This window comes from Arachis ipaensis, chromosome B6 (assembly GCF_059453495.1).
Source record: "Arachis ipaensis isolate K30076 ecotype BB chromosome B6, ASM5945349v1, whole genome shotgun sequence".
Taxonomy (NCBI): Eukaryota; Viridiplantae; Streptophyta; class Magnoliopsida; order Fabales; family Fabaceae; genus Arachis; species Arachis ipaensis.
In genome coordinates, this window is record NC_142441.1 from 142,078,027 (window position 1) to 142,105,258 (window position 27,232).

At 29.8% G+C, this 27,232-nt stretch overlaps 4 protein-coding genes across 6 annotated transcripts; 2 read left to right on the forward strand and 2 right to left on the reverse strand.

Annotated features, from left to right (window-relative positions):
• Positions 1–711: 711 nt before the first annotated feature.
• On the reverse strand, positions 712–7,596 carry LOC107647567 (uncharacterized). The gene is made up of 7 exons (XM_088491110.1): positions 7,516–7,596; positions 6,680–7,304; positions 4,434–4,518; positions 4,081–4,140; positions 3,532–3,640; positions 3,388–3,440; positions 712–3,152 (listed from the first exon to the last, which is right to left on the reverse strand). The coding sequence occupies exons 1-3, from the start codon at positions 7,594–7,596 to the stop codon at positions 4,469–4,471; spliced, it is 756 nt and encodes a 251-aa protein (XP_088347236.1). The 3' UTR covers positions 712–3,152; positions 3,388–3,440; positions 3,532–3,640; positions 4,081–4,140; positions 4,434–4,468.
• Positions 7,597–15,522: 7,926 nt separating this feature from the next.
• LOC107647566 (uncharacterized) lies at positions 15,523–15,993 on the forward strand. The gene has a single exon (XM_016351636.1). The coding sequence runs from the start codon at positions 15,523–15,525 to the stop codon at positions 15,991–15,993; it is 471 nt and encodes a 156-aa protein (XP_016207122.1).
• A 479-nt stretch (positions 15,994–16,472) lies between these two features.
• LOC107605247 (uncharacterized) lies at positions 16,473–19,092 on the forward strand. Of its 2 annotated transcripts, none has more exons than XM_016307054.3 (3): positions 16,473–16,713; positions 16,799–16,930; positions 18,759–19,092. In XM_016307054.3, the coding sequence occupies exons 1-3, from the start codon at positions 16,669–16,671 to the stop codon at positions 18,936–18,938; spliced, it is 357 nt and encodes a 118-aa protein (XP_016162540.1). In that variant the 5' UTR covers positions 16,473–16,668; the 3' UTR covers positions 18,939–19,092. The 2 variants fall into 2 exon arrangements, with proteins under 2 accessions (XP_016162540.1, XP_016162538.1); XM_016307052.3 differs by having other exon boundaries at positions 16,475–16,713; positions 16,796–16,930.
• An 81-nt stretch (positions 19,093–19,173) lies between these two features.
• Positions 19,174–26,850, reverse strand: LOC107605246 (GDSL esterase/lipase At1g28600). Of its 2 annotated transcripts, none has more exons than XM_016307050.3 (5): positions 26,443–26,850; positions 25,270–25,500; positions 22,688–22,836; positions 20,362–20,635; positions 19,174–19,463 (listed from the first exon to the last, which is right to left on the reverse strand). In XM_016307050.3, the coding sequence occupies exons 1-5, from the start codon at positions 26,720–26,722 to the stop codon at positions 19,228–19,230; spliced, it is 1,170 nt and encodes a 389-aa protein (XP_016162536.2). In that variant the 5' UTR covers positions 26,723–26,850; the 3' UTR covers positions 19,174–19,227. The 2 variants fall into 2 exon arrangements, with proteins under 2 accessions (XP_016162536.2, XP_088347953.1); XM_088491827.1 differs by having other exon boundaries at positions 25,270–25,592; positions 26,415–26,817.
• Between the last annotated feature and the right edge of the window lie 382 nt (positions 26,851–27,232).

Below are 27,232 nucleotides of genomic sequence, written 5' to 3' on the forward strand. Positions count from 1 at the left end.
CAGTTTGTAAACGAGAGTTTGCATAAAATTGATTTTGTAAAATTGATTTTGATGAAAAGTAAGTTTGGGTTAACGTGATTTATGTTTGGCAATCTTTATATCAAAATTGATTATAGTAAAACAAATGTTGTTTGGATTATACTATTCAAAATCACTTTTAGATGAAAAATTACTAAAAGAGACATCAATTTAAATAAATTTTTTTATATGTATGCAAAATAGAACACTAACAAAAAAATATAAAAAATATTTATCATATAAATAAAATAAATACAATAAAATAAATATGAAAGAGAGTACTATAAATTTTATAATATCAAACAAAAAGAAAATATTTTATAATTTTTCTAGTACTATTAGTACTCTTTAATTTAGTATTATTTTGGACTATAAATTTTTATTATTTATGGCTTTATTGTTACTTATAATTAATTTTTTATTTATTTTGTCCTTTTTTATATGATCATAATTTATATTATACAAAATTTTGATAATAAATGTAGTATATAATAATTACAATTACAAATTTTATAAAGTCATAATAAAAAATAAAAGAATTAATACAAAACAAAAATAAAGTACATCAAAGAATAGGAAAAAAATCATACAGATAAGAAATAATAAAAATTCCATAAAATCAACAACATATATCATATGAACAAAAAAATACAATAAAAAGTAAATAAAATTCGTATGAATAAAATCAAATAAAAAGTAAAAAAATTTCATACACAACATAAATATAATGCAGGAAAGGATAGAAAAAAAAGAATTCATATGAAAAAAATAATAAAAATATCCAAAAAAAAAGGTCAACAATATTTGTCATATGAATAAAAGAAATACAATAAAATAAATAAATAATTATATGAACAAAGTCAAACAAAAATAAAAAAAAAGATTTTATAAAAAAATACCTATAAAAAATAGTATAGTAAATAATAAAAAAAAAACTTATAAAAACATAACATGAGAAATCAGAACACTACACAAATAATATAAAAATATTTATTATATAAATAAAAAAATAAGTAAAAAATACAATAAAAACATAAAAATTTAAATATGAAAATGAGTATTAAAAATAATAAAAAAAATAAAATATTCAATTTGCTAGTGATTAAAACAAATTTGAACTATTTTAATGAAAAAAAATTGTAACTAAGAACTATGAAGAAGTAGGAAAAACTACAAAGAATTATTGTGAATGTAATAGTTAGTGGTATCCTTTTTATAGAAGAAAATGAAGGGTATGATTGGTAAAAAAGAAATAAAATTTTCACCTGATTTTCCAAAGACAATAAGCAACCATGAACGTGAAATGCAGAAGCTACAAATTTTAACTTCTCCTGAACGTGGTTCAGAAGCAGAATCAATTCTGCGTTTAGGAAAATAAAAATGGCCAAACATAAAAGTGAAGCTTTCAAGAAGCTCAAACGTGCTTCTCTCCTCCCCAACATATTTCCCAAACACACCCTAAGTCTCATACCCTCAAAGATGGAAAGTCAAGGCAGCAACAAAGGATTTAATTGTTTGTGAACTCGTTCCAAAGTAATTCCTATCATTACGGAATGCACAACTATTCCTATCTCCAATACCTATAAATCAAATTCTTCTTTAATAATTATTACAAAAATATTTAGAATAGATTTGCAATTGCTAATAGTAAAATTACATAATATAATACAATATTTTATAATTTAAAAAAAAACAATAAAATTCTTGATAAATAAAAAGAAAACTACGTACACGTTGGCAAGACCATTTTTTTCTTAATATTGATTAATATTACCAAATTAATTACCATGCTCAAGGAATTCTGAAGACATACTGGTGCGTATAGACACAGATGTATGACCATGTGTTCCATAGAAGTGAAGATTCACGTCATTATCAACTGCACGTCTTTCTTCGTTTTCCACATCTGCAACTTCAGATTGTACATCTTGAATACTTTTTCTGAAAATATACCATAAGAGTTTTTATTGCAGTGCGCAGTGCACATTGACACAAACACCAGTGAAAGGAAAATCTCCCCAAGAATGATCGTTCAAATAAGGCGAGGTTAGATTTTCAAATGCATCCCGCAACACATGGATGAAATCAGTGGCTAAGATGACACCCGCAACAAAGACCTTAATTACGAAGAAGTCCTTCTTTGGGGCTGATAGCAGGTATAATTTTGCCAACAAAAAGGACACAAACTCCAATTGTATTAGCTACCAAAATAGATACAAGAGCTACTATCTTGTGTATTAACGCCTTGGCTTTGTCCTGCACTTCTTATCCTTGTGATAAATCACAAGAAGTACAAGACAAAGCCGCGTTAACATACAAGATAACAGCTCTTGCATCTATTCTAGTAGTTAGTACAATTGGGGTTTGTATCCCTTTTATTGGCAAAATTATACCTGTTATCAGCCTAGAAAATGACTTCTTTTTCGTAATTAAGGCTTTTGCTGAGAGTGTCATCTTAGCCACTAGTTTCATCCATGTGTTGCCGGATGTATTCGAAAATTTAACTTCGCCTTATTTTACTTGGACGATCATCCTTGGAGAAATTGTCCTTTTATTGGATTTGTGTCAGTGTGCACTGCAATGAAAACTCTTATGGTTGATGCCTATGCAATCGCGTATTTTCAGAAAAAGCATTTTGAAGATGCACAATCTAGAGTTGCAGATGGGGAGAACAAAGAAAGACATGCAATCGATAAGACGAGAACTTCACTCCTATGGAACATATGGTCATGCATCTGTGTCTGTTTCCATCAGTATGTACTCGAAACTCCTTCGTTATCTGATGATATTACAGGTAACTAACTAATATGGTAATATTAATCAATAATCAATATTAAAAAAAATGATGTTACTAACGTAGAATGTAAGTAGTTTTCTTTTTATTTATCGAGAATATTTTTTTTTAAATAATAAAACAGTGTATTATATTATGTGATTTTACTATCAGCAATGAAATTATTTTTGTAATAATTATTTAAGAAGAATTTGATTTATAAGTATTGGAGATGGGAATTACTTTAGGAGCATCAATGAGTTCACAATCAATAAAACCGTTGATTGCTGCTTGACTTTCCATCAATTCTTTGAGGAGGGCATGTGACTTGACAGAGAAGCGCAATCAATATTTGCTTGACCTGTTAGAAATAACGCAAAAGAATAATGAAGCTAGGATTAGTAAAATTAATCGGACGTTAGCGGAGACGTAGATGAACACTATAACAAATCATATTTTAGTGGCGAATATCACTTATTAAGTGTTCGTAGAGCACACTTCTGTAGGACTAGTTGTTTTTTGATATCATGAAAAACAGAGTGAAAATCTAAGTAAACTGACACATAATAGGATTGCGTTATATACTTATATGCTACCTCTTAGCGTTCTACAAAGCCTGTGCTGTCCAAATCATAGAGCCTAAATGAAACTGCAAGAGAATTGCAAAACCTAAAATATGAGTTTCACAATCGAAATCTACTTTAACCAGAAAAGGGGTTAGAATTGAATCTTCAACTTACAATCAATCTTGTCTTCCAGTGGTGCATTTGGGTGGAAGACATTGAGAGATCGAACAAAGTCATCAAAGTCAATTACTCCCTTCCTCTTAACATCAAATAGATCAAAGATCTGCATGCAGTAAAATTCTAATGTCAAAAGGACATTCAGTTAACTGAAATGACTAATGCATGGAGATACCATGAAAAACAATGAAACTTATTACTAAGTAGCAACTAGCGAAGACTCAAAAAAACACTTATTTCTATATGAAAATTTAAATATGGAGATGCATGTGCCTTTATATCTAAAAGAATACTGACCTCTAACTAAGTGTGTCATCATAAGCATTTATGTTTCAGGTTATTAAAGGGATTAAGAAATTGAGTTTCTTCCGAAAGTATATGGCGATAGAACAATGTCTTCATTAACCTATTTGTATTGCAAATCATCGATTTAACAAAGTACATTTGTGATGCTAGATAGGCATTCACTCATGCATGCAAGAAACCTTAAAAATGAAGGCCTTATTCATAAACCATACGCATGCGGTATGTATACTTGTATAGTACCCGATTGGCAAAGATATTTTCCTTTTTCCTATTATTGAAGATTGCCAATTGAAATTCTTCCTGCAAAGAAAGAACACTGTAATCAAAGAACAGACTATGAAATGAATGTGAAGAACAAATAAAAATAAAAAATATTGGTAATTGTATAAGCAATTCATCATGATACTGTGTGACAGATTCTATTTAAGAAAATGAAAAGCACAAAAAAACAATATAGTATATTGTTGATCATTCATATCAAGAAATAAAAAAAGCATACCAAATATCTCATAATAAAATGAACATCACAAAATAGATGCCATAAATACAGCTATGTTTGAGACTAGGAGGAAAACGCATTTGCTATACGGTACCTTGCTTATTAGATTATCCTCAACAACCGAACTGCTTATGCTCTTAAATAGTTCAAAAAGTGCTTCAACTCTTCACTGACAGTGACTGTGAAACCAAAATTTGCTGTAAGTTTAAACTACTAAACTGGCATGAAAGCTTGAGAAATAGAGATAGAGCCAATTCCATAACAAATATAAAACAAGACGATTCTGTTTTTCAATAACTAATAGACCAGAAGACCGGTAAAGCATATGAACCAACCAATTGGAATTGAAATTTGGAGAGGGAAAACTAAGACTTTTCCTACTAAAGTGGTGACAGGATGGATTGTAAATAACTTGATGCCATAGAAAACGCATGCAGCTATTCTTAATCTTTTCAACCTAGCAAGTAGAAGAGGCTAAAAATATTTTATCTGTGATTTGATTTATATGAAAAATTTCAGAAGGAGAAAGGAAAGTGAAAGGGGAATTGGGGATGGGTTGGAGAAGGGGAAGTCGAAGGAAAAGGGAAAAAGCTTCCGATTGGAGAAGGAGAAGGGAAAGAAGAACTGGGGATGGGAAGGGAAAGGGAATGGTTTACATGATTTGAGTCTGATTCAATTATTCACATCTATTTATCTGTTTCTGTATTGTAAACCATAACTTTGACAAAAATAAAAAATAAAAAATAAAAAAGGGTATATGCTGCTGCCTGGTGGAGTGGTGTTAGAAAGTGAAATACAGTGGCGAGGAGAACAATGCGGGTATGGATGAGGGAGGTGGTGGCAGCTGAAGAAAGTACTGACTATGTGCCTTGAAAGATTTTGATTAAATTATTTTTTTCCCTCTTAATCCTTATTCATTAGTTGAAAAAGTTGAATTTAAAATTATTTGATTGCAGAAAAATATTATTCTAACAATTTATATATTATCGGTTTTTCTTTTATTAATTTTTTAAAATTAAATTATATATTTTTTATTATACATTAAAATAGAAAAGGTATGAAAATTTAATTTTTAATTAGTCAATACTAATTCATTTTAATTTTTTTAATATTTAGTATTTATAATTTAAGAAATAGAATTAAAATTTATAATTTAGGATCTAAAAATTAAAATAATATAATTTTAACCCAAAAAAAAATTTCCTAACATTTTTCATTAAAATATTATTTCCTAATATTAATATGTACAATAAATTATAGATATCTAATCATTATTTTTTTGGTGACTTACAAATTTTTTGGTGACTAGATATCTAATCATTTGAGTAATTTGATAAGCACTTAGCCTTTTAAAAAATAAAAATATTTTTTCTTTTTTGCGAAAGCAACAAAACAAAATATTATTTTTAACATTTCAAACTAGAAATTAATTTTAATACCGTGTTAGTATAAAATAGCTTAATAAAATGATTAATATTTTGGCCCCCCCACCAGGAACCAATCATTAAGCACATAGAGAATAATAATGTAAATATGTAATCACTAATCAAGGTGATGACTAATCACAGTTTGAATGATATTCCAAGCTAGGGATAATGTAGATAAATAATAGATGTTCAGATACAATAGCATATATTACTAAACACTATGTCCACAACTTTTTCTGATGAGTGGCAAGAGCTGCCTGATAAGGTTAGAGAAGTTTGTTTGAAGAAGGACAAAACAGATGTGGTCCACAACTCCACATTAATTATCCGTGAACCAATTTTAGATGCTAAGCCTCCTTCTTTCATCAAAGAAGGAAAATGGTTCAAAGCAATAGTGACTAGTAACTGTGCCATTCCTCTTTAATAGAAACTTGAATAGAAAAAATAAATAAAATCGTATTGCATTTGTTGATAATAAACAAAATCGTTTTCAGACAAGGAAAATTGTGCAAAGTTATTGTTGACCTTAATAAAGTAATAGAAACATGAGTTTTTTTTTAACTGAGTTTTAAAAGAAGTATATAGAAAAGTCGTTTTGCTTCTCCAAAAAGTAATGAAAAAGCACATTGCATCAATTAAATAGTACTAAAAGTTAAACCATAGGAAACATTTCAAGTGTATCAGGGAGTACCGGTGTACCAGTTGTTTTAACCGTTGATTTTAATTAATATATATTATATATATTTTTTATAATTCAGATCAACGGTTAAAACAATTAGAGCACCGGTACTCCCGATGCACCTGAAATGTTTCCTAAACTATAACCCAAAAAAATAAAAAGAAAGAATACTTTCATACTAGAAATAATATCTATAAACGGATAAAAAAGAAGTATATATGAATTATAACATACCTTTGAGGTGTTTCTTGTTATGAGATTTTTTCGGGTATGCCCAGTCATAACATTTGTAGCAATAGACTTTACCTACAACCTTAACGACCAGCTGGTGATGGGGGTGGTGGTGATATACAACTGGTGGAGGAGGAGAATTGTAATAGTAAGGTGGAGATTTCACTGGTGGTGGTGGAGACTTGTAGTAATAAGGTGGATGAGGCACAGGAGATGGGGGAGGAGGTGATTTATAGTAGTAAGGCGGAGGAGGAGATGGTGAAGGTGGTGGTGGAGATTTGTAATAGTAAGGTGGAGGCGGAGATGGAGATGGAGGAGGTGACTTGTAGTAGTAAGGCTCCTTAGGTGGGGGTGGAGACTTATAATAGTAAGGTGGGGGAGGAGATGGTGAAGGTGGTGGTGGGGATTTGTAATAGTAAGGTGGCAGGGGAGAGGGGGATGGTGGTGGGGGAGAGGGTGAAGGTGGTGGAGGAGACTTATAGTAGTAAGGTGGAGGCGAGAGGGGGAGGGTGGAGGAGGAGACTTGTAGTAGTAGGGTGGCGGGGGAGAGGGTGAGGGTGGTGGGGGAGATTTGTAGTAGTAAGGTGAAGGTGAGGGAGGCGGAGGAGAAAAAACTTATGGCGGAGGACTAGTAAACAAACTTGAATAGAAAAAAGACTTATTATTTCGAACACTCAATAATTGATATGTAGGCATATACGTTTCTACTTTCATAAAAAGAAGGAGTCTGTTGGAATATATATACATATATAGCAAAAAGATAATGCTTTTCCCACTCCATCCATCATCTTTGAATCCTTCTTTGTTAATTCTTACACCAGCAATTAAACGGAAGGTACTTCCCACGCAATAGGTATGTAATTAATTGCAAGGAGGAAGAGAGGATCCATCACAACTAACAAACCAGGCTTATGCGTCATGTATGATATACAATAAGGATTTTATTGCATAATATTATAACAAAGAAGAGAGTAAGGTTCCTGAATAAGGTTTCCCACAATGAACTTTTATGGACATACCATGTGCTGGGGCTTGGAAGGAGGAATGATGATGTCAAATTTAAGGGAAAGAGGAATGGCACGGTTACTAGTTACTATTGCTTTGAACCGTTTTCCTTCTTTGATGAAAGAAGGAGGCTTAGCATCTAAAAAATTGGTTCATGGATTAGTGTGTGTGGACCACATCGAACAGAAACTTCTTTAGTAGTCGTTTGCATGGATTCATAAATCTTTTCTGTTTTCTTCTACAAACTGTTGTTGCATTATTATTTTGATTATTGGCAAACAAACAATTTCTCCTAACACTTTTACAATCCTTGCCTGGTTAAAATGATCTGTCATGGGCTCCTTTTTATTTATGTCAGATGCACTCACAAAAAACAAATTAAAACTTGGAAGTACACGTCCAATGCAAAAGATTGAGAGTACTTTATCAGCTTATAATAATTGGTGTTTATATCTGGAATTCACTTTTCTGTTAAGATGGTTGAGTTTATAATGATCGAAGAAAAAAAATTGAGAGTAGAAGTCGTGTTAAGAACTTAAAATCAGTGTGTAAACTAAGATTGATAAAGTAACTTATAGTTATTCATGAGTAAATACAGCTATACATCATATTTTATATTTTATTTTTTTTATACAAATTTTTAAAATAATTTAAATCAAAATTAAATTTTTATAATGATCAATTAAATAAACTTGAACAACAATCCAATTATAGTTACCACTTATTTTAAGATATGATATTTTTAATCAAATCATAGGTATTACAATAATAATTATTATTACTAACTAAAATTTTATTATTTAAAAGGCTTAAAAGCTTTTCTTATTATTGTACAATTCTATTATAAATTCATCATTTGAATATCTCTTAAATTAACAAAAATCATCTATAATTTTTTAATCAAAAAATTAAAACTAAAATTGTACCAGTGTGTAATAATATTTTTAAAGATTATTTTTTAGTATATTAAATTATATACCTAATAACTAAAAAAATTATTATTTATAGTTATATCTTAAGTTATTATAAGAAATAACAAAAGAATAATGCAAAAATTTGTTTTCATCGGATGAATTATTAAGTTTCTATCACTAAAATTATATAATTATATTCAATATTTTAATATCTTTTATTGATATTGTTGAATTTAAAGAATTAATTATAATTATTGATGATGAATAAATATTATTATTGTTGAATTAATAACCAATTATGTGTGTAACTTAATTTGTTAATGGTGCAGTAATCCGAAAAAAACAAACCGGCCCAATAAGCAAGCTAACAAAGCCCAACAATGGCCAGTAACAATTATTCCTTCATTTAGCAAGGAGACACTCAACAGTCAACAAGCTCACGATCTTTCCTTATCATTCCAACATGATGAATTGCAAAACCATACGGCAGAAGATCCTTAAGATCATTGCTATTCGCAGGATCAATGTGAGCGCAAACAACAAAAAGTACTTGTAATAGATTTCTTTTAATATTTTGTTTCCTTTTTATATGTATGATTTTCAACCTGTTACGTGTTCACAATACTAATAATAGGATGATATATGTTGAAAAACAAAAAAATGTTGCATTTTAAAAATGTTATTTTTCAAATTTATTATGATTTCGTTTCTTGTATTTCTTATTAATGATATTAATGTGTAGCCAACTAACTATAGTTCCGAGAATCAAATTGAGCTTACTAATTTGATCCGATTTAAAGTAAAATTAAAATTAATGGTCAATGAATCAACTAAAAATAAAATAAAAAATTGATAAATTGATCGAACTAATTTGACTTTTTAACGATTAACATATTTAAAATAATAAAATATAATTTTTTTTAAAATATATATTATAAATAAATATATTAATTCATTTTTTTGTTTGCACCAGGGTATCTATCGGGCCGAAAGCCCAATAACTAATCCTTCGGGTACTGCAAAGTGGGCGACCCTCCCAAACAAGCAAGCTCCATTTCCATCTTCCAGTGAGTATCGAACCCGAAAGAGATGGTTAAGGAACACATACCCTCGTCCATCTGTACTAACTCTATTTGTACATTAGGCAAAAAAAAAAAAAAAACACCTACGTTTACAATGAGAGAATATCTAAAACCTACCAAAAATATCAAAAAATCATACAAACGCAGCAAAAAAACATATAAAATTATCAAGGAGAAATATTCAAAACCTAATAATAGATGTATTCAAAAATATCAAAAAACATTTAAAATATAGCCAAAAAAACATCCGAACACTGCCAAAAAAAATTCTGAACTCTAACAAACGAGAAACATTTAAAATCATTTTGAGAATATCCAAAACATACCAAATAAAAAAAAATCCAAAACTCTTGTGAAAGAAATATACAAAATCTAATAAAAAAGTATTTAAATTAGGGTGTACGCGGATCAGATCGGATTGGATATGGCCGAAAATTCGATCTGATCTGCACAATTTTTATCGGATCGGATATCGGAGATATCCGCATAATTGAACTTTTTCTTTTTAATCATATTTCTAGGTAAAAAATTCAATAAAAATATTTCTTTCACACTTTTAAACTTATTTATTCCTAAAATATTTTTAATCAAACTTTTCTAAATCGCAAAAGTAAAATAATACAATATATGAATAATAATTACTAACTAAAACATACAAACAAGTAAATATAATACCAAACACATATATATTTATTTATTTATAATTATTATTGTGCGGATCTGCGAATCCGCGAATCGGATATGCAGATATCCGCAATTTTCGGATCGAATGCGGATATTTATTGTGAATCTGCAGATACGATCCGATCTATGAACACCCTTAATTTGAATTCATGAATATGATGAAGAGGAAAAAGAGTAACATCCTCAGAATTCTCTTTTAAGAGAAGGATAATTCACAGATACAACTTCTAAATTAATGAAATTTGAATTTCCTTCATTGTTTGGGGAAGCCATTCATGATGGACAATTGACGAGGATCAAAACGCGGTGACGAGGATGATGAACGATGACAATATCTGTGTAAAAAAATGATAAGAAAGAAGCACACAATGCTGCAATTTTGATGATGAATAGAGAACACAAAATTAAAGATGATTTGACAATTAGTAGCATTAATTCTGCTGCAGAATCAACGTGTTTAACATTGCGATGAAGACAACAACGTGCTGAAATAGACGTGCAAAATGACGGCACAACATGCTGGCAAGGAGAGGGCACAACACCATGGCAAGGAAGGGAGCACAACACCCTTTTTGCAATCAAGAAAGAGTGAGACGGAATAGGAAAGGCGCGATTTTTTTTTTTTTACACAATTAGAATTAAACTAGTTTTATTCATTTAAAATTAAATTAAAAAAATAGCTAATTTATTACATAGTTGGTAGGATGAAAAGGTGGTTGCTTATACTTTTTTTTATTACAAATCACTTACAATACCCATTTTATAGCGGATTTTTTTAAATAAATAAAATAAATAATTTATTTATTAATATAAGTAATTTGTAGCGTTTTTATGAATTTACGTTTTATTATTTATCTTATTTACAGTGTAAACAAAATAACAATGTGTATATTTCATTTACACTGTACATGAATAAGACACGATATATTTAATGTAATTATCTGTTTACAGTGTAAATGAAATATACACATTTGTTGAGTTTGAAAAACTAAGATGATCATCAAACATTATTAATTAATTATTTTATTTGATGAATTTGGTTTGTGTGTAGGAAAGAAAATTAATTTTTATCTTGGCCCATTTATTGCAAGTCCAGTTTGACCATAAACAAGTTTAGCCTATACAGATTTATTTCAAATCATGTAGCTGAACTTTAAAAGGATAGTGAAACCAATTGGTCTAAGGAACAAATGTCTAAAACTCAAGTTAACACTCTCTTTGGTCAAACTCCATCACAAATACTTGATCTAAAACTTAGTGGCTGAAATTTGAGAAAGAAAAGACAAGCCCAATCACAAGCCCATGAAATAAAATTGATGAATTAAAAGGAAGAGAACTAAAGTTGCCCAAAGCCTTTAAGAACCCATACGGTGATCACAAAATCAAAGGGTCCCACTTTGCAAAGTTATCATTCTTTGTTAATGGAAGTAAAAAATTCAATTGAGTTTAATTTCATTAAAAATAAGCTTCCATTATTACACCCTTGGTAACTCAAACTCCAAATTTAATTTAATTTAATTTGCATTGATGGCTTCCATTGAAAGTTTCTCCCTTCTCTCTCCTCTCTCTCTTTCGGTCACGTCTATCATAAAAAAAAGATAGAAGAAAAATGAAGCCTCAGAAAAAAGGCTATGAAGAAAGGCTCAGAAAGATATTTTCTATAAAAGGAAAGATTTAAAGGAAGGTCTCAAAGATTTCTTTGTCATGGAAGGAAAAGAAGGACTCGGTTCATGAAGCAAATCTATCTTGAAGGCACAGCGAAGATTTATTTCCGTTTTTGTTCCACCAAGAAGAAAATAGCCTCTGAATCCCTAGAGGAAAAGAAGCAAAAATAGAAAATTTGAAGCTGTCTTGGGTCAGAACCTCATCAACAGTCAGAATTAAAACTTGGAGCCAAAGCAAGAAAGCATGACTCAGATTCAATATTCTTGAAGAAAAAGGTTGAAAGAGAAGATTGAAGATATGGTTGCATGTTTGATTTGGTCACTGCTTCTACCCTCTCTCTCCTCTGTCACGCCGTTGTTGCATGTGTATTGGGAGAAGAGAACCAACATGTGTTGAGGAAGGTTTCAAGCCCTAGAAGCTTCACTCCTCTATAATAGGGGTGAACGGCCAAGGATTGGAGCAAGGAGTGAGAGCACACGTTTGGGTTCCTATAGCTCTTTGAGCTATTTATTCTTCTCCTTCATGACTTTCATTGAATATTTCTTTTTCTCAATTTAGTCTGTCTGTGTTTCATCAGTAAAAGACAAAATGTGAGGTTTTGTAAGTAAAAGCCAACGAGTGAAAAAAGGTAGAGAGTTAAAGAAAAAGCCATAATTATCCCAGAAATTATTTGTATGTATTTTTGTTTTGTTGTCATGATCCTGAGGGGATTCCCTTGCAAGTTGAGTTAGCATTTTGCGGTTGAAAGCTAAGTTTGAGTCCTAGTCAAGTTCAGGTTGGATTAGAATTTATACTTATTCCCTGACAAGTTGGGTGAGCACTTTGCTGTTGAAAGTTAGGATGAGACCTAGTCAAGTTCATGTTGGGTTAGAATCTGGACTTGTCCCAGATTGGATTAGGTAGATCCTAGGGAGAATTGGTGAATGTAATTCTGTTGAAAGATAGTAAAATTCCGTCACTGTTGTGATGGAAAATGGATGTAGGCTGCATTGCACTTAGCAGCCGAACCAGGATACATCTTGGTGTGATTCTCTCTTCTCTGGTTCGTTTCTGTTTCTGTTACTTAGGAGACAAAATTAAAATGTCTCTCAACTTGTTACAAGACAAAAGTGAAAATATCTTCTGAAGTCTGTTGAAAAAGTAAAAGGAATACTCAGTAGAAAAAGGAAGCTAAGATTCAACCCCCTTCTCTTAGCCACTGATTACCATCAACATTGTTATTTCGTTTATATTATAAACGAAATAAATGATAAGTTATGACATTTACATTATAAACGAGATATAGTACAACAAAATTTCAGCAGCTATTAAAGGATCTGCAACCATTTGTATTCTTCACAAACATTTCACTTCTTCTTCTCCTCCGCTTTTCTTCCAAAAATTAAGAGAAAATGTCTAGTATATATGTGATTGTAAGTATGTATCATAATTGTCATATGAGAAACAGTGCCACTAAAGTAAAATTTGAGTGTGATAATATCATTCTATTGCACATTCGGAGATTAAGTTCTTTGTTCAAGCTAAAGAGTCTAATATTGAGAAGCATTGGTACTAGAGGGAGTAAAGAGATTGGAAGAGTTGGATATAGGTTGTTAGTACTGATGGGAAATAAAGTTTTTCAGTTTTGTCTTTTTTGACTCTATGGCGATGAGCATGTGTGCCTCATGTTTGACCTCCATGGGAGAATCATGACGGAACAAGTGATGGAGCTTTTCGCGGAGGTTGGTAATGTTGGTGGCGGTAGATCTGGTACTCAAATTTTGTGCAGGATGACCCACCTCTTGCACCACCATCGATACACTGTGCTAGTCCAGTGGAAGACATGGGCGTGGACGGTGAGGAATCCGATGAGTAGTATGTAGCCGATAGCAACGATAGTGGTTCTTCTGAAGATGATGATGAGGAGGAGGAATTTGTACCAGAGACTTCAGTCGATGCATCAGTTCAGTATCTTCTTCCTGCGCTGTGCACCCAATTTTGGCTTTATCAACTGTACCCAGTCATTATCATACATTGGATCTGGACATGATGCACGAGAAAACTCTATTTTTCAATATGAGGGGATACAATTACAACATATTCGGTAGTGTGGAGTTCAAGGTTGACCACAGATTCAAAAACAGAGAGACAGTAATGCAAGGTGTGAAGAATTACAGCATTCGCAGAAGTGATGAGTACCGAGTTGTGGAGTCGGATCGATTAAAGTACCATGTCCATTGCCGGCAATTTGCATCAGGATGTCCTTGGAGTATCCATGTTGTCCTCCGGCAGAATCTCGGATATTGGCGAGTAGAGTTTAATTGTGTGTTATATTCTTATTTATCATATTTATTTTGGTTATAAATGCCTACCATGTATATTTTATTTCGTTAGGGAGGTGCGTAAATTTGAAGGTGCGGATACCTATTTAGCACCACCATGTCTTAGAATCATCAACAGTTGGATAGCAACCTTATATGTAGTGTCATCCTGATTCTGATATAGTCCAATCCATTAGTTAGTATACCTGTTTTACAAGGTGCAGTTAGGCAAAGCTATCACTTCAAACTCTCATACAAAAAGGTCTAGATGATGAAACAAAAAGCAATTGTACAGATATACAGTGATTGGGAGGAGTCATACAATAAGGTGTCGAGACTGCTCCAAGCATTGCAAAGTTGTTGCCTCGAAACAATATGTGATTTCAGGGTCGTACCGTACTATGATGTGCACTTGGTGGTCCGCAACTATAACAAATTTGATAAGGTATTCTGGGCTTTTTCTGCCTGTGTGGAGGCTTTCAAGCATTGCAAGCTCTTCGTCTCCGTTGATGACACACATCTGTATGGCAAATATCGCGGTGTGTTGCTTATCGGAGTGACACAAGACAATAACAGTAATATCCTTCCTGTGGCGTTTGCAATTGTTGAGTCTGAGGCTACAGATCCTAGTCGTTCTTCCTTACAAACTTGAGACGACATGTGACACTGCAAGAAGGCCTGTTGATTATATCTGATAAATCCCAAGCAATCAAGGCTGCACTGAGAGCCAACGATAGTGGTTGGAACCCTTCTAGAGCGTTCCATGCTTATTGTGTCAGGCACATGGCCGTGAACTTCATGTCTTGTTTCAAATCTACCAAAGCAAGCGATATCTCATAAATGTTGCTTATAGTCCAAGTAAGGTGGGGTATGAGTGGTACATGAATGCATTGAGAGGTTTGTCGTGTGAGATGACAGACTGGGCTAGTAGATTCAAAAAGAAATTATGGTTACAACACTGTGACGGCGGTCGCCGATTTGGGCATATGACAACGCACCTCTCTAAGTGCATGAATGTAGTACTTAAGGGTATGCGTTATTTATCGATTTTAGCAATCGTGTAATGTACTTACGAGAGGTTACAACAGTTGTTCGTCAGAAAGGGCGGAGAGGCACAAACACAATTGGCCGCGGAAAATCAATTTCCTCAGTGACGGGTAGCCGCCGTTGAGAAGATCAGGGAGGGGATCTCGAAGATGTGTGTTACGCACTATGGCAGGAGGGCTTCAGTGTTTGTGGTAGAGGAGTTAAATCCTTTCGAGGGTTGGTCTCAAGGTTCATTCCGTATTCGGTTGAATGCGGGCGCATGTGATTGTAATCTCTTCCAATCACTCCATTTCTCATGTCACCATGCACTTGCCGCCTGTACTGCTGCAAGTGTTAAGTGGGGAACATATGTTCATCCGGTAAGGCAAGAGGCTGTGTTCAAGGTGTATGAAGTGGAGCTCCCATCGATACCAGACGAGAAGCTGTGGCTGGAGTGGTACAGGACACGATTGCGTCCTAATCCATCCATACGCAGAAAAGCAACTGGGCCACCAGTTTTCACAAGGTTTCGTATTGAGATGGATAAAGGAAAGCGCCAAGAAAAATGGTATGAGTTATGTAGGCAAACCGAACATACTCAGAGAAGCGATTCCCAACAAGTAGGATATTTTATTTTTTAAATTTAAATCAATCCAATTCGATTTATAATTTAATCTAAAAAATTTTATGTACTCTTTTTTAGTACTAATTGATCAAACATATCTATTTTAATTTTTTTTACTAATTTTTTTTAGTACTAATTGCATGTTAAAAATTTGAATTATTAATATTATTTTAATCGCAAATTTTTTTATAATGATACATATATCTCGTTTAAACTGAAAACGAGATATATATTTTTTTCCAAACTACAAATATCGCATTTATAAACAAAATACGTATAAGTCAAATTAATTATCTCGTTAACGGTATAAACTAGATACATTTATAATTATTTCAATGTAAATGAGATAAGTCAAATTACATATATTTCGATAAATAAAATAATTGAATTATTTATTTGAAAAAAAATCCCTATTATTATTATTTTATTTTATTCGTGTTCAGAAAAATTGAAACCACGGTCTTACACTCTCAACGTCCCACCATAATTAAAAATTAAAAATAAATAAATAAAAAGAAGAAAGAAAGAGAGAAAGAAAAATCAGATTTTTCTGGCCCTGGGCTATCCATTTTGCTTCTTCTAGCTCGAACATCGGCACCGCGAATTCAGGACTTCACATAAACCTGAAAAGAAGAACAAAACAGAATAGAAAAGTAAGAAAGAAAAATAGCCCTTTGTTGGAGTCCAGAGAATGGCAATGGCGTCATGGAACAGTAGCCTTGGTTCGTATCAAAAGGTAACCATAATCTGATTTGTAATTTTTCCCCATGGATATAACTTTTGAGACTTGTCAATTTACCATATTCTCCTCTTTTCAGCAGACGATGGCGTTTGAGATTTCGTGCAGGAAGAGAGACAGAGAAAGAGACAGAGAACGGGGTAGCATCCATCCGTACAAAGTGGTTGAGATTACTCCTCCGCCCAAATGTCTTGGCGTTCGTTGCCTTCCTCCTGTAAGTGCCCACCCCCTCTAAAGTGGTTGAGTAATTCTTTCTACTAGGATTATTAATTATTATAATTTATATATAATATCTTTACCGTAAACCACTGTTTTTAAGAATTGATGAATTCTATGTGACCTTTTATTGTGATGTCTAAATTGTGTAACTTATTTTTAAAAATAAACAATAAAATGTTTAAAGTAAAAATAAAATATTTAAAATTTATTAAATATTATTTATTTATCTTTTTTAATAAGTTGGGTACAATATAATAGCACCATAGCATTCACCGACAGAATAACACCCTTATAGAATAAGTTGGTGTGACAATTTGTGTAGCATTTTTTATGAATGTTTGGTGTGCCCTGCAACCCTACATGAGATTTTTTTACTAGGTTTGCTGTGTTGGGTTTGGTAGTAGATAAGAGACAAATTGTTTCTGGCGCTGTGCAGTTTTCACCGGTATTTGGACTATTTTGTTGGAGCTTAATGCTCAAACTTTCAATGACAGGTTTTTAACAAGCATACTTTATGGGTTAGGATTATATGGTGCAAAGCTCATGAAGTCAAGTTGAGAAATTTGAAAGTTTTGTTTTATAGATAAATCTTTTAGTTTCTTTGCTTTTGTATAGGCGAATCCTTATCCCCCTGTCCTACTTATTGAAATTCTTCTTTTTCTCAAAAAGAAGAAAAGTTGGTCTGATAGAAAGAAAATTGAAAACCTGGTGATCACTGCCAAGTAGAAACTATTGTGGCTGAATTCTGTTTCTGTATTGATAGTTCTTGCAGAAGAAGAAATCATGTGCTGTTCAAAACTATTTCCGAAGCCGTGTAGACAGTTATGTGCTGTCATGATTAAAATCTACCTTATGAGACTTTGCTCAGAGAGTTGTGCTGTTGGAAATTGGAATCACTTCTAATAATTCCCATTCTAAGCCGTTAAGGTAAGAGTTAGGATAGTTGCTACTCGAAGTTTAACTGTCAATTATACTCCCACCTTTTTATAAAAGGTCTAGCAACAAGTTCATCAAAGACACTACTAGCATGATGTTTATCCAGTTAGGCTTGGATGATAGTGAATTAGTAAGAGCCAAAATTAACACCGGATGCGGTGATGACGAATAATGGAGTGAATTCAAGCATCATGAATGCCCCTTTGACAATGTTAGAAAAGTGCACAGTGCACACCATGGTCACATGGTTTAGGGAGGATGCTAGGATGAAGAGTCCGTCCTTGGTTGAGGGGCACAAGGTGTGATGTGCCATGGTAGATACTAGAGCAAGTGTCGATGATATTTATTGGGCAGCCATTAGGATGCTTGGCATCCTGAATGAGTGCTCATGAACTAGATATGTGATAAGTGAGTCCAATAAAGAATTTGTAAGATATCCCTAGGGTAGCATTGGATAACTGGTATATGTTTGCTTAAGTTTTAAAATAAACTTTAATTTCTGATCGTCAGAGATTTAAATGTTGACAATTCAATATATGAAAGATGTAAACTAATTTGATACTCATCAATGATTGAGCTAGTTTGCAAAACTATCCAAGAAACTATCCAGTTTGGTACTTTTGTCGAACTAACCAAATCCTTGATATTTATCGAATTAATTTACATCTTTTGTGGTTAAAAATTAAAATGATTCACACGGTCTTTTCTTTTTCATGAAAACAGATATGACAATCAGATTTGGATATATTAAATTACTCCCAATTAGGACCTATTAAAATTGTTAATCTACTATGAATGGTTGAAAAGTTCCTCGAGAAATGGCACATGCAATTTAAATTGGTGCATAACATAATGTTTTCCAACTTCTTTGTTACCCCAAAAAGCAGAACCTGCAGTGTGGGGAGAGTGTGACAATTGAAGGACAAGGGTATACAATTTCAGCAGTAACACATCGCTATCAGCTTCGGAAGGGAAAATACGAACCAAGCGAGAAAAGGCTTGATGTTTTGTCCACTGGAAGATACTTAGTAAATCTTTATTTGGAAAATTTGTTAGAACAATCTTGATTAGTGCATGTTTTCAAGTTCTATTTTATTAGTTTCAATATGTAATTCCTTGGCTGTGTGTTATAATTAATATTAACAAACAAATTTGATTCAATATGTAAATTTTATTATTTCTTGTAACGAACCTTTTCTTAATGTGAGCATATCCCTAATACACGTTTATCTTAATACATATGTGGAAGGCTTTTAACAAACTATATATCTTTATGATTTTAGACTGACTGAAACAGTAAAATAAATACAACGAAATCTATTTGATTAATTTCTTTGGATGATAACATAGATCATACTATATTTCTGAATTATGTACGCATGAAAGATCAAGTTTAGGATTAGTAAATGGTCCATTGAATAAACCTTGGGCAATCAATTTATATGCTGCCTCAGTAAGATGCCATCCATCCCAAGGAATGTATTGAGATGGATCAACACAAGCTATGACCCCTGGGCTGCCACAATGCAAATCAGTAGGATGGTTTACATCTGTCAGCGGACAACATGCACTTGAAATTGGGTTTGTAATACCTGAATTTTCATCATCAAGAAATAAATTACATACCCTAAAATAATCTTCATTCCATTTTAAACCTAATGTGAAATCTGTTTATTTATAATTTATAATTATACCATAACAGAAATTTAATTTTCATGCATTCTTGTGGTAAAAATAATATACACCTAGTCATGTACTATTACAACATAAAAAACATAATTTGGTTTATATTTTTATTTTTAAAATTTTGTGAAAAAGAAAAAGAAAATAAAAAAGTATTGTTTTTACTTTTTTTTTCTTACAATTTTCTAAAAATAAAAAACACTGTAAATGAAAACAAAAATTAAAAACATAAATCAAATACACTTTAATTATCTCTTTATAAGTTAGGGTTGGTTTGGGCGCTATTTTTAAAAAAGATATTTTTTTAAATGATATTTTTTTAAATAATCTTTTACAAAAGTAGAAATAATTTTATATTTAGATATCTCATGTAAAAATATTTTTTTATCTATCAATTATGTTTAGATAAAATAAGATAAAAGTACTTTTTTGTATATTTATTATGTGAAAAATATTTTTTTAAGAAAAAAGATCTTTTAAACAAATATGTAAATTGTAACTTTTCAAAAAAGATTTTTTTTTTTTATTTTTTTAGTACTTTTACTTTTATTATTAGAAATTTGTCAAACACATACACTAAAAAAATAAAAAAAAAATTATTGCAAAAAAATTCTTTTTTATCAATTTAATGACACCCAAACAAGCACTTATTAATGAATAATATCATTTAAATAAGTGATAACTAATCAGTATCATAATATCATTCTTATTTTTTTAGTTATCATTCTACACATAATTTTTTTGAATTTTTGTATATATAAATAAAAAAATAAAATAACATTATCAAAAATAGAGAGTAGTTCATACCAAATTGTGTTGGAGAACGATATAATCTTAAGGCAGAATTGTAATAATCTGCATAGATGATAGTTGTAGTGGGATGAAGCAGTCGAAGTCGATTAAGTTCGGCATAAAGCATGTCGTTATAGTACTGAGCAAACTTGTTTAACCACTTTAGACAACCAGCTTCATCATATTCACTCTTATTTGAACTTTGAAACATTGTCAAATACTTGAAGTTGCACCCAATAGGAAAGTTTCCTGGTACCACCAGAGTTTGTGCTCCCACCTCGATCAATTTCTGAAAATGAATTATTTGAACGCTTAAACATTGTTGATTGTTCGCATGGATAATGATTTTGAAAGATTTTGTTAACCTGGTATGTTTAAGTTCCTAAATAGAGGGATTTTATCATTTTAATTAAATTTACTTTTTTATTCTTGTTAAATTATTGTATGCATTACTATTTATCATTTTATTTCTAATATTATAGTACAGTATGAAATTGTAAAAATATATAATAAATCGTACAATCCTCTCTTCTTTTTTTTATTTCAAATTCATGAAAAAAATAGTTAAATATTTAAGACATTCTTTCGTTCATATTTTGATAAAGAATCTATTTAAGAAACCAACTCTTTTTTTTTTTATTAATTCTTTGGCAAACAGGAAAGAGAAGAGTAAGAGAGAAACACAACATTGACAAAATTTTGGTTTAAAGAATTTAGATTTCAAACTTTTTTTTTTCTTATGAATAATGGTAATGATATAATTTTATATTGTTTGAATTAGATCAAATAAATTCAATTCTTAAAATATATTTTTTTTTGTTTTATTAATTTGATATTTTCTAAAATATTGTAAAAGCATATATATAAATAAGTCAAGCAAAAACTGTGATGGTATATAGACACAAAAAGTCAACCACAATATAAAAATACAAAATTATTTTATATTTAATTTTTTAATCAAATTTCATATATAATATAAATAAATTAGATTTACATTTAAAAATATAAATAAAAATATAAAAAATAAAATTGGCAGTTACTTTATGGAAAATTTTATTATTCTACTATAAAATATTAATTATTTTATATAGTAGTTGATTATTTCATTATAAAGATATATAAAAATATATACATAGTAACTAGGGCAAATCACCATAATAAATCAAGGAGAACAAAAATTTACACAAATCCGCCAAACTAGATTCTGGTTTAAAAATCTACCAAAGCACGTTTCTATGTAGTTCGAAACAGTGCAATTCAAACTCCAAATTCATATAATTCGAATCATGTTTATTCGAACTACGTTGATATGCACACATCCATGTAATTCGAATCCATCTTTTAAGTCATTTTTTAAAAAATTATTTTGTATAGAATAAAATATATTTTTTAATTGTTTTGTATGGAATAAAATATTTTTTTTAATTTTTAAATTAAAATTGACTATGTAGATAATTTTATTTAAAATTTGAGTACATGCCCATATATTTACCTAAGTCATTAGAACATTACAAATTTTTATAGAACTCCTAATATTTTTTAAGCCATTTTTTTAAAATTGTTTTGCATAGAATAAAATATTTTTTGTAGTATAATTTAAATAAATTTATTAAAAAAATTTGTTAAAAAATATTCATGAGCTATTAAAAATGGACAAAAGAGTATTGTATGGAATTCGAATTGATAACTCATTAATATTTTAAAAAAGTCTCGTAATTAAATATTTTGTTAACTTTTTTTTAATGTATGAAATAAATATATATTTTTTTAATTTTTAAATTATTAATTTTTTAATAAATTATTAATTTTTTAACAGCATAATTCAAATTATACTATGAATAATTCGAATCAGTCAAATTCGAATTACTTAAAATTACGTGCTAGGGAGTAATTCGAATCACTCTTATTCGAATTACTATTAGTGTATAATTCGAATAAGATGGATTCGAATTACATGGGTGTGTGCATGTCAACGTAGTTTGAATTAACATAATTCGAATTATATGAATTTGGAGTTCGAATTACACTGTTTCAAACTACATAAAAACGTATTTTAGTGGATTCTTGAACCAGACTCTGGTTTAACAGATTTGTGTAAAATTTTGTTCTCCTTAGTTTATTATAGTGATTTGCCCTAGTAACTATTTATTGAGTTTTTTTTATATTTTGTTATTCAAATTCTTATTTCTGACTTATAACTTTATAACATATCTCTCAAATTATGTATATAACACTTGCAAAGAATTTGAAAGGGTCCTCCCTGACGCCTGACCTGCTAGTAACTGAAAATCAAATGAGCCATTCAAATGTACTTGTATAAAAAAATAAAAAAAAATCTTACATTGATAGCTGAAGAGATTTCATTAATCACGAGGGGCACATATTTTCTGATTTCTTTTATATTCTTATGTATTCTGAGAGGATGGTTGAAATCGTTTCCACCAATCTCTCCCACAAGAAACAAAGAGCTCCCAAGAATTTCTTTCAACCCTGTAAGTCAAACCAAAGTTTTATGACTCACTATTAGTGTTAGATGTGAATAAAATCAACTCATGAATCAGCTCAAATTCGACTAGTTAAGAGTTTAATAACCTAAATTTATGAGTTGGTGAGTTAAATTTAAATCTAAAATTGAACTCATAAATTAAATAAGTCGAGTTTAAATTTGAATAAACTCAACTCATTAACTCGTGAGGTACCTCGATTATATATATATATATTATTAATACATATATCTTATAAATATTTAATCTATATTTTTAATATTATATATATACATATGAAATAATAATAATAATAATAATAATAATAATAATAATAATAATATATATTAATAATTTTAATTATTTAAATTTTTATATTTATTTTTTATATATATTTTTAATATAGGACATAAATAAAAAATTTATAATTTATTGATAGATAAATAATATATAAAATTAATTTTTTTAAATATTTTTTAAAATATATAAGTTATAATTTATTGATATAAAATTATAAATTATGTTTCTATTATTTGAGTCAGCTCGTGAACTTTCGGTGAGTCGAGATTAAACTTAAAAATTAGGCTAAATTGTTAATAAGTCGAACCGTAAAGTAAGCTCAATTTTTGTAAGTCAAACTTAATCTTAGTCCAACTCAACTCACTTCCAACTCCACTCATCATAACTTGTTATTATTGCTTTAATTCACTCTTGACTCTACCATAAAGCTTCTTATTTTGTCTCATGCTTAATTTTCAATTTAAAAATTATGCACAATAATAAAATTTAGCACATATAATCAATTAAACCATGTTATTTTTGTTAAAATTAGATCAGTCAAATTAATTTAATCAAAAAAATAGTGAATCAAATCTTAAAATGATCTAAATTAATATTATTTTTTATAAAAAATAACTACAATATCCTTATTACAGAAAATAATTAAAATACTTCTATTATCTAAAATACTCCTAACCCTATCATGGCAAGAAGTAAAGGGTTAAAATTTAGAATTCTCAAAATTAATATATATAATAGGAATATTTTGGTCATTTTTTATAATAAAGATATTGTAGTTATTTTTTATAAAAAATAATATTAATTTAGACAGTTTAAGATTTAATTTACTATTTTTTCAGGTAAATTAATTTATTTGGTCTAATTTTGACAAAAATAATACGATTTAATCAATTATATGTAGAGTAAAGTATCGTTTTTGTCCCCAACGTTTGGGGTAAGTCTTATTTATGTCCCTAACGTTTAAATCGTCTTATTTGTATCCCTAACGTTTATAAAAGTGATTCAATGTTATCCTACGATCAATTATACTAACAAATTAGATTATATTTTTCAATTATTCTCACTTGGATGTATTCATTATCAATTAGGTCTCACTTAGATGTGTTCGATTTTAATATTATACCAATTATTTGTGTTTAAATTCAATTATGTCCCTAGAAAAGTGAATTATGTAAATGTTGTAGGAATTAGTTTCAACTTTTGATGAGTTATTTTTCAGAGTGGATCACCGATTTTATCCCAAACATTTATATTCTAACTTCAAGAGATTTTTAAAACTCAAACTAAAGCGTTCATGATGTGTAATTGACAGCAAGATAACATTGAATCACGTTTACAAACGTTAGGAATACAAATAAGACGATTTAAACGTTAGAGACACGAATAGAATTTACCCCAAACGTTGGGAACAAAAATAATACTTTACTCTTATATGTATTAAATTTTAATTACTAAAAAATATCTTTAAAAAAAATATTTTAGACGTTTTTATCTAGCTTCTTTGATAAAATACTAAGCTAATACTAGTAATAGATTTTTTTTTTATTTTTTTTATATGTATGATTATTGATTTTCATCAACCTGTTACCTGTTCATAATACTAATAATAAGACGATATATGTCGAAAAACAAAAAAAAATGTCGCGTTTTAAAAATGTTATTTTTCAAATTTATAATGATTCCATTTCTTGCATTTCTTATTAAATAATATTAATATATATGTAGTCAACTAGCCATAGTTCTTCTAACAACCGAATTGAACCTACTAGTTCGATATTAAATTGATTCGATTTAAACTAAAATATGGTTGTCAGTGAATTAGTTAAAAATAAAAAAAAATGATAAATCGATTGAACATGGTTAACAGATTTAAGATAATAAAATATAAAAAAATTTAAAATATATATTATAAATAAATATAGAGTTGAATCCATAAAAAGTTTATAAGCCAGCAACTTTTGTATTTTTTTGCAAGCACTTAACCATCAAAACAAAAGTGAGTGATTTTCCACCATTAAATGTAATCTCACACCATTAAAAACATTATTGATGACCAATTGATAGTTACAAAATACCAAAATTGCTGCCCCTAACATTCCCCGTTGAATCCAACTAAGTTGAAGGAAAGAAAGTAGTTTACCTGAAGAAGAGTTAGAGAGAGAAGGGAGCAAGTTGATGAACCAATCTAACTGTACACTTAGGGTATAGTTGGTTGAAGCAAATATACCCTTGTCTCTAAAGAAGCTAGAATCCAAGGCAGTGGCACCCCCAACAGCAAAATTCACTCCCTCCAATAATGGATTCCAATCTTTTATTTTACCGCTCTTGATTCCCAGGTATGGTTTCACCAGCGGAATCCCCATTTCCTCAGCTACCAACAATGAATGAAAGAGGAACATATATTGGTAATAAGAGGAATCAACACACAATCCGTAGAGTACAAAAATTTTAAGAGTTATTACCCTACGAAAAATTGTTAGAGAGAATAACAAAAATCCTTTATCAACAACAAAGACATTCTATTCAATGCATTTCTTATTCTCTTTCTTTAGTTGATTCAAAAATGCAATGATCCCACTCATTTCTATTTGAAGTTGGAAAACGATCAATCCTTTGTCCCCTTCTGAAACTATGACGTTCGGTAATGGTCATTGGTGGTTTTGTGACAATTCTTCTCTTATGAATTAGAACGATGTCGTTTTAGGGGGTGGTCTATTATTTAACGTTTTATGTAGCCAATTGTTAACGGAAATTGTTACCATATTAATAGAATGACAAACATGATTAATCTTTTAGAGATTAATTTGATTAAAAAAATTATTCAAAAATAATTCTTGGTGCAAAGCCTTAAAGTGCATCCCTGGTCCTTGGCATGAAAAAGCTTTTAGTATGCTAAAATGTAAAAACTGAAAAAAGTTGCTTCTAATAATAAAAGATCAAGCATGATATGGTATAATATATTAAAATATAAAATATATATTATAAATAAATTAAATTATATATATTTATATATAAATATATAAAGTTTGGGTAGTTAATATTTTTAATATGTAAATAGTATTTAGATAAATAAATTATGATTTAAAAAATACCAAAAAGAGAAAATAAAAATAAATTTTTTATTTTTTAATTATTTGATAAAATATAATTTTTTATTTTATATTTTTTAAATAAAACTAAAAAATATATTAAAGAATATTAAATAATAAAAAATTATATTTTACTAAACAATTAAAAAATAATTAAAAAAATTAAAAATATCCATTCCAAAAAAAAAAAAAAAACAAACGAGATAGGGAGATACCGGTATTACCAATGAAATCAATGATGAGACGGCCATCCGACCATCTTCCAGTTGGGTGATGAAAGTAGGTTTCTCCGTATGGAAGATTTAATGACGGAATTATCTCTGACGCCTGAGGGAGAGTGGAAGCGCCGTATAAGGTGTTTCCGGTGTCCGCAAGGGAATCTCCGAAGCTGTACACTCTTTTGTAACACCGCCGGCTTGAACTGCTGCTTGAAATGGACCCACCTGCACCCTCCTCAAGAAGAAGAAGAAGAAGAAAGATCCATACTGTCAGAAACCAAGCCATGAATATCAGACGGTTTCAACTGTCAACAACTCAACTAACTCACTCACTCTTCATGCAAACTCATTAACGAATTGCTTCAAAATCAACGAGGGAGAATGGGGTTATATATAGCTAGGAAAATAAATATACTACAGAATTTGCATCTTCTCAATTTTAAATTTTTATTTTAAAAGATAAAGTTAAATCTCTCATTATTAAATATTTTTTATATTTTTTTAATTTCATCTATTAAATAAATAATAATAAATTATACTTTATTTTTTAAAATAAATTTTAAAAATTTAAAAATTTAAATTTTATATTATATATATATTAAAATTAATTATTAATATAAAAATAAATTAAAATATACGTATATTATTTAAAAAAATATTAATACTTAATTTTAATAACTAATTTTAATATATAAATAATATTTTTAATAGAAAAACAACATAGATCCACACTCCACGTTGCATAAAACAAACAAAAAAAACGTTATCTGCATTATCATATTATTAATTAATTAAT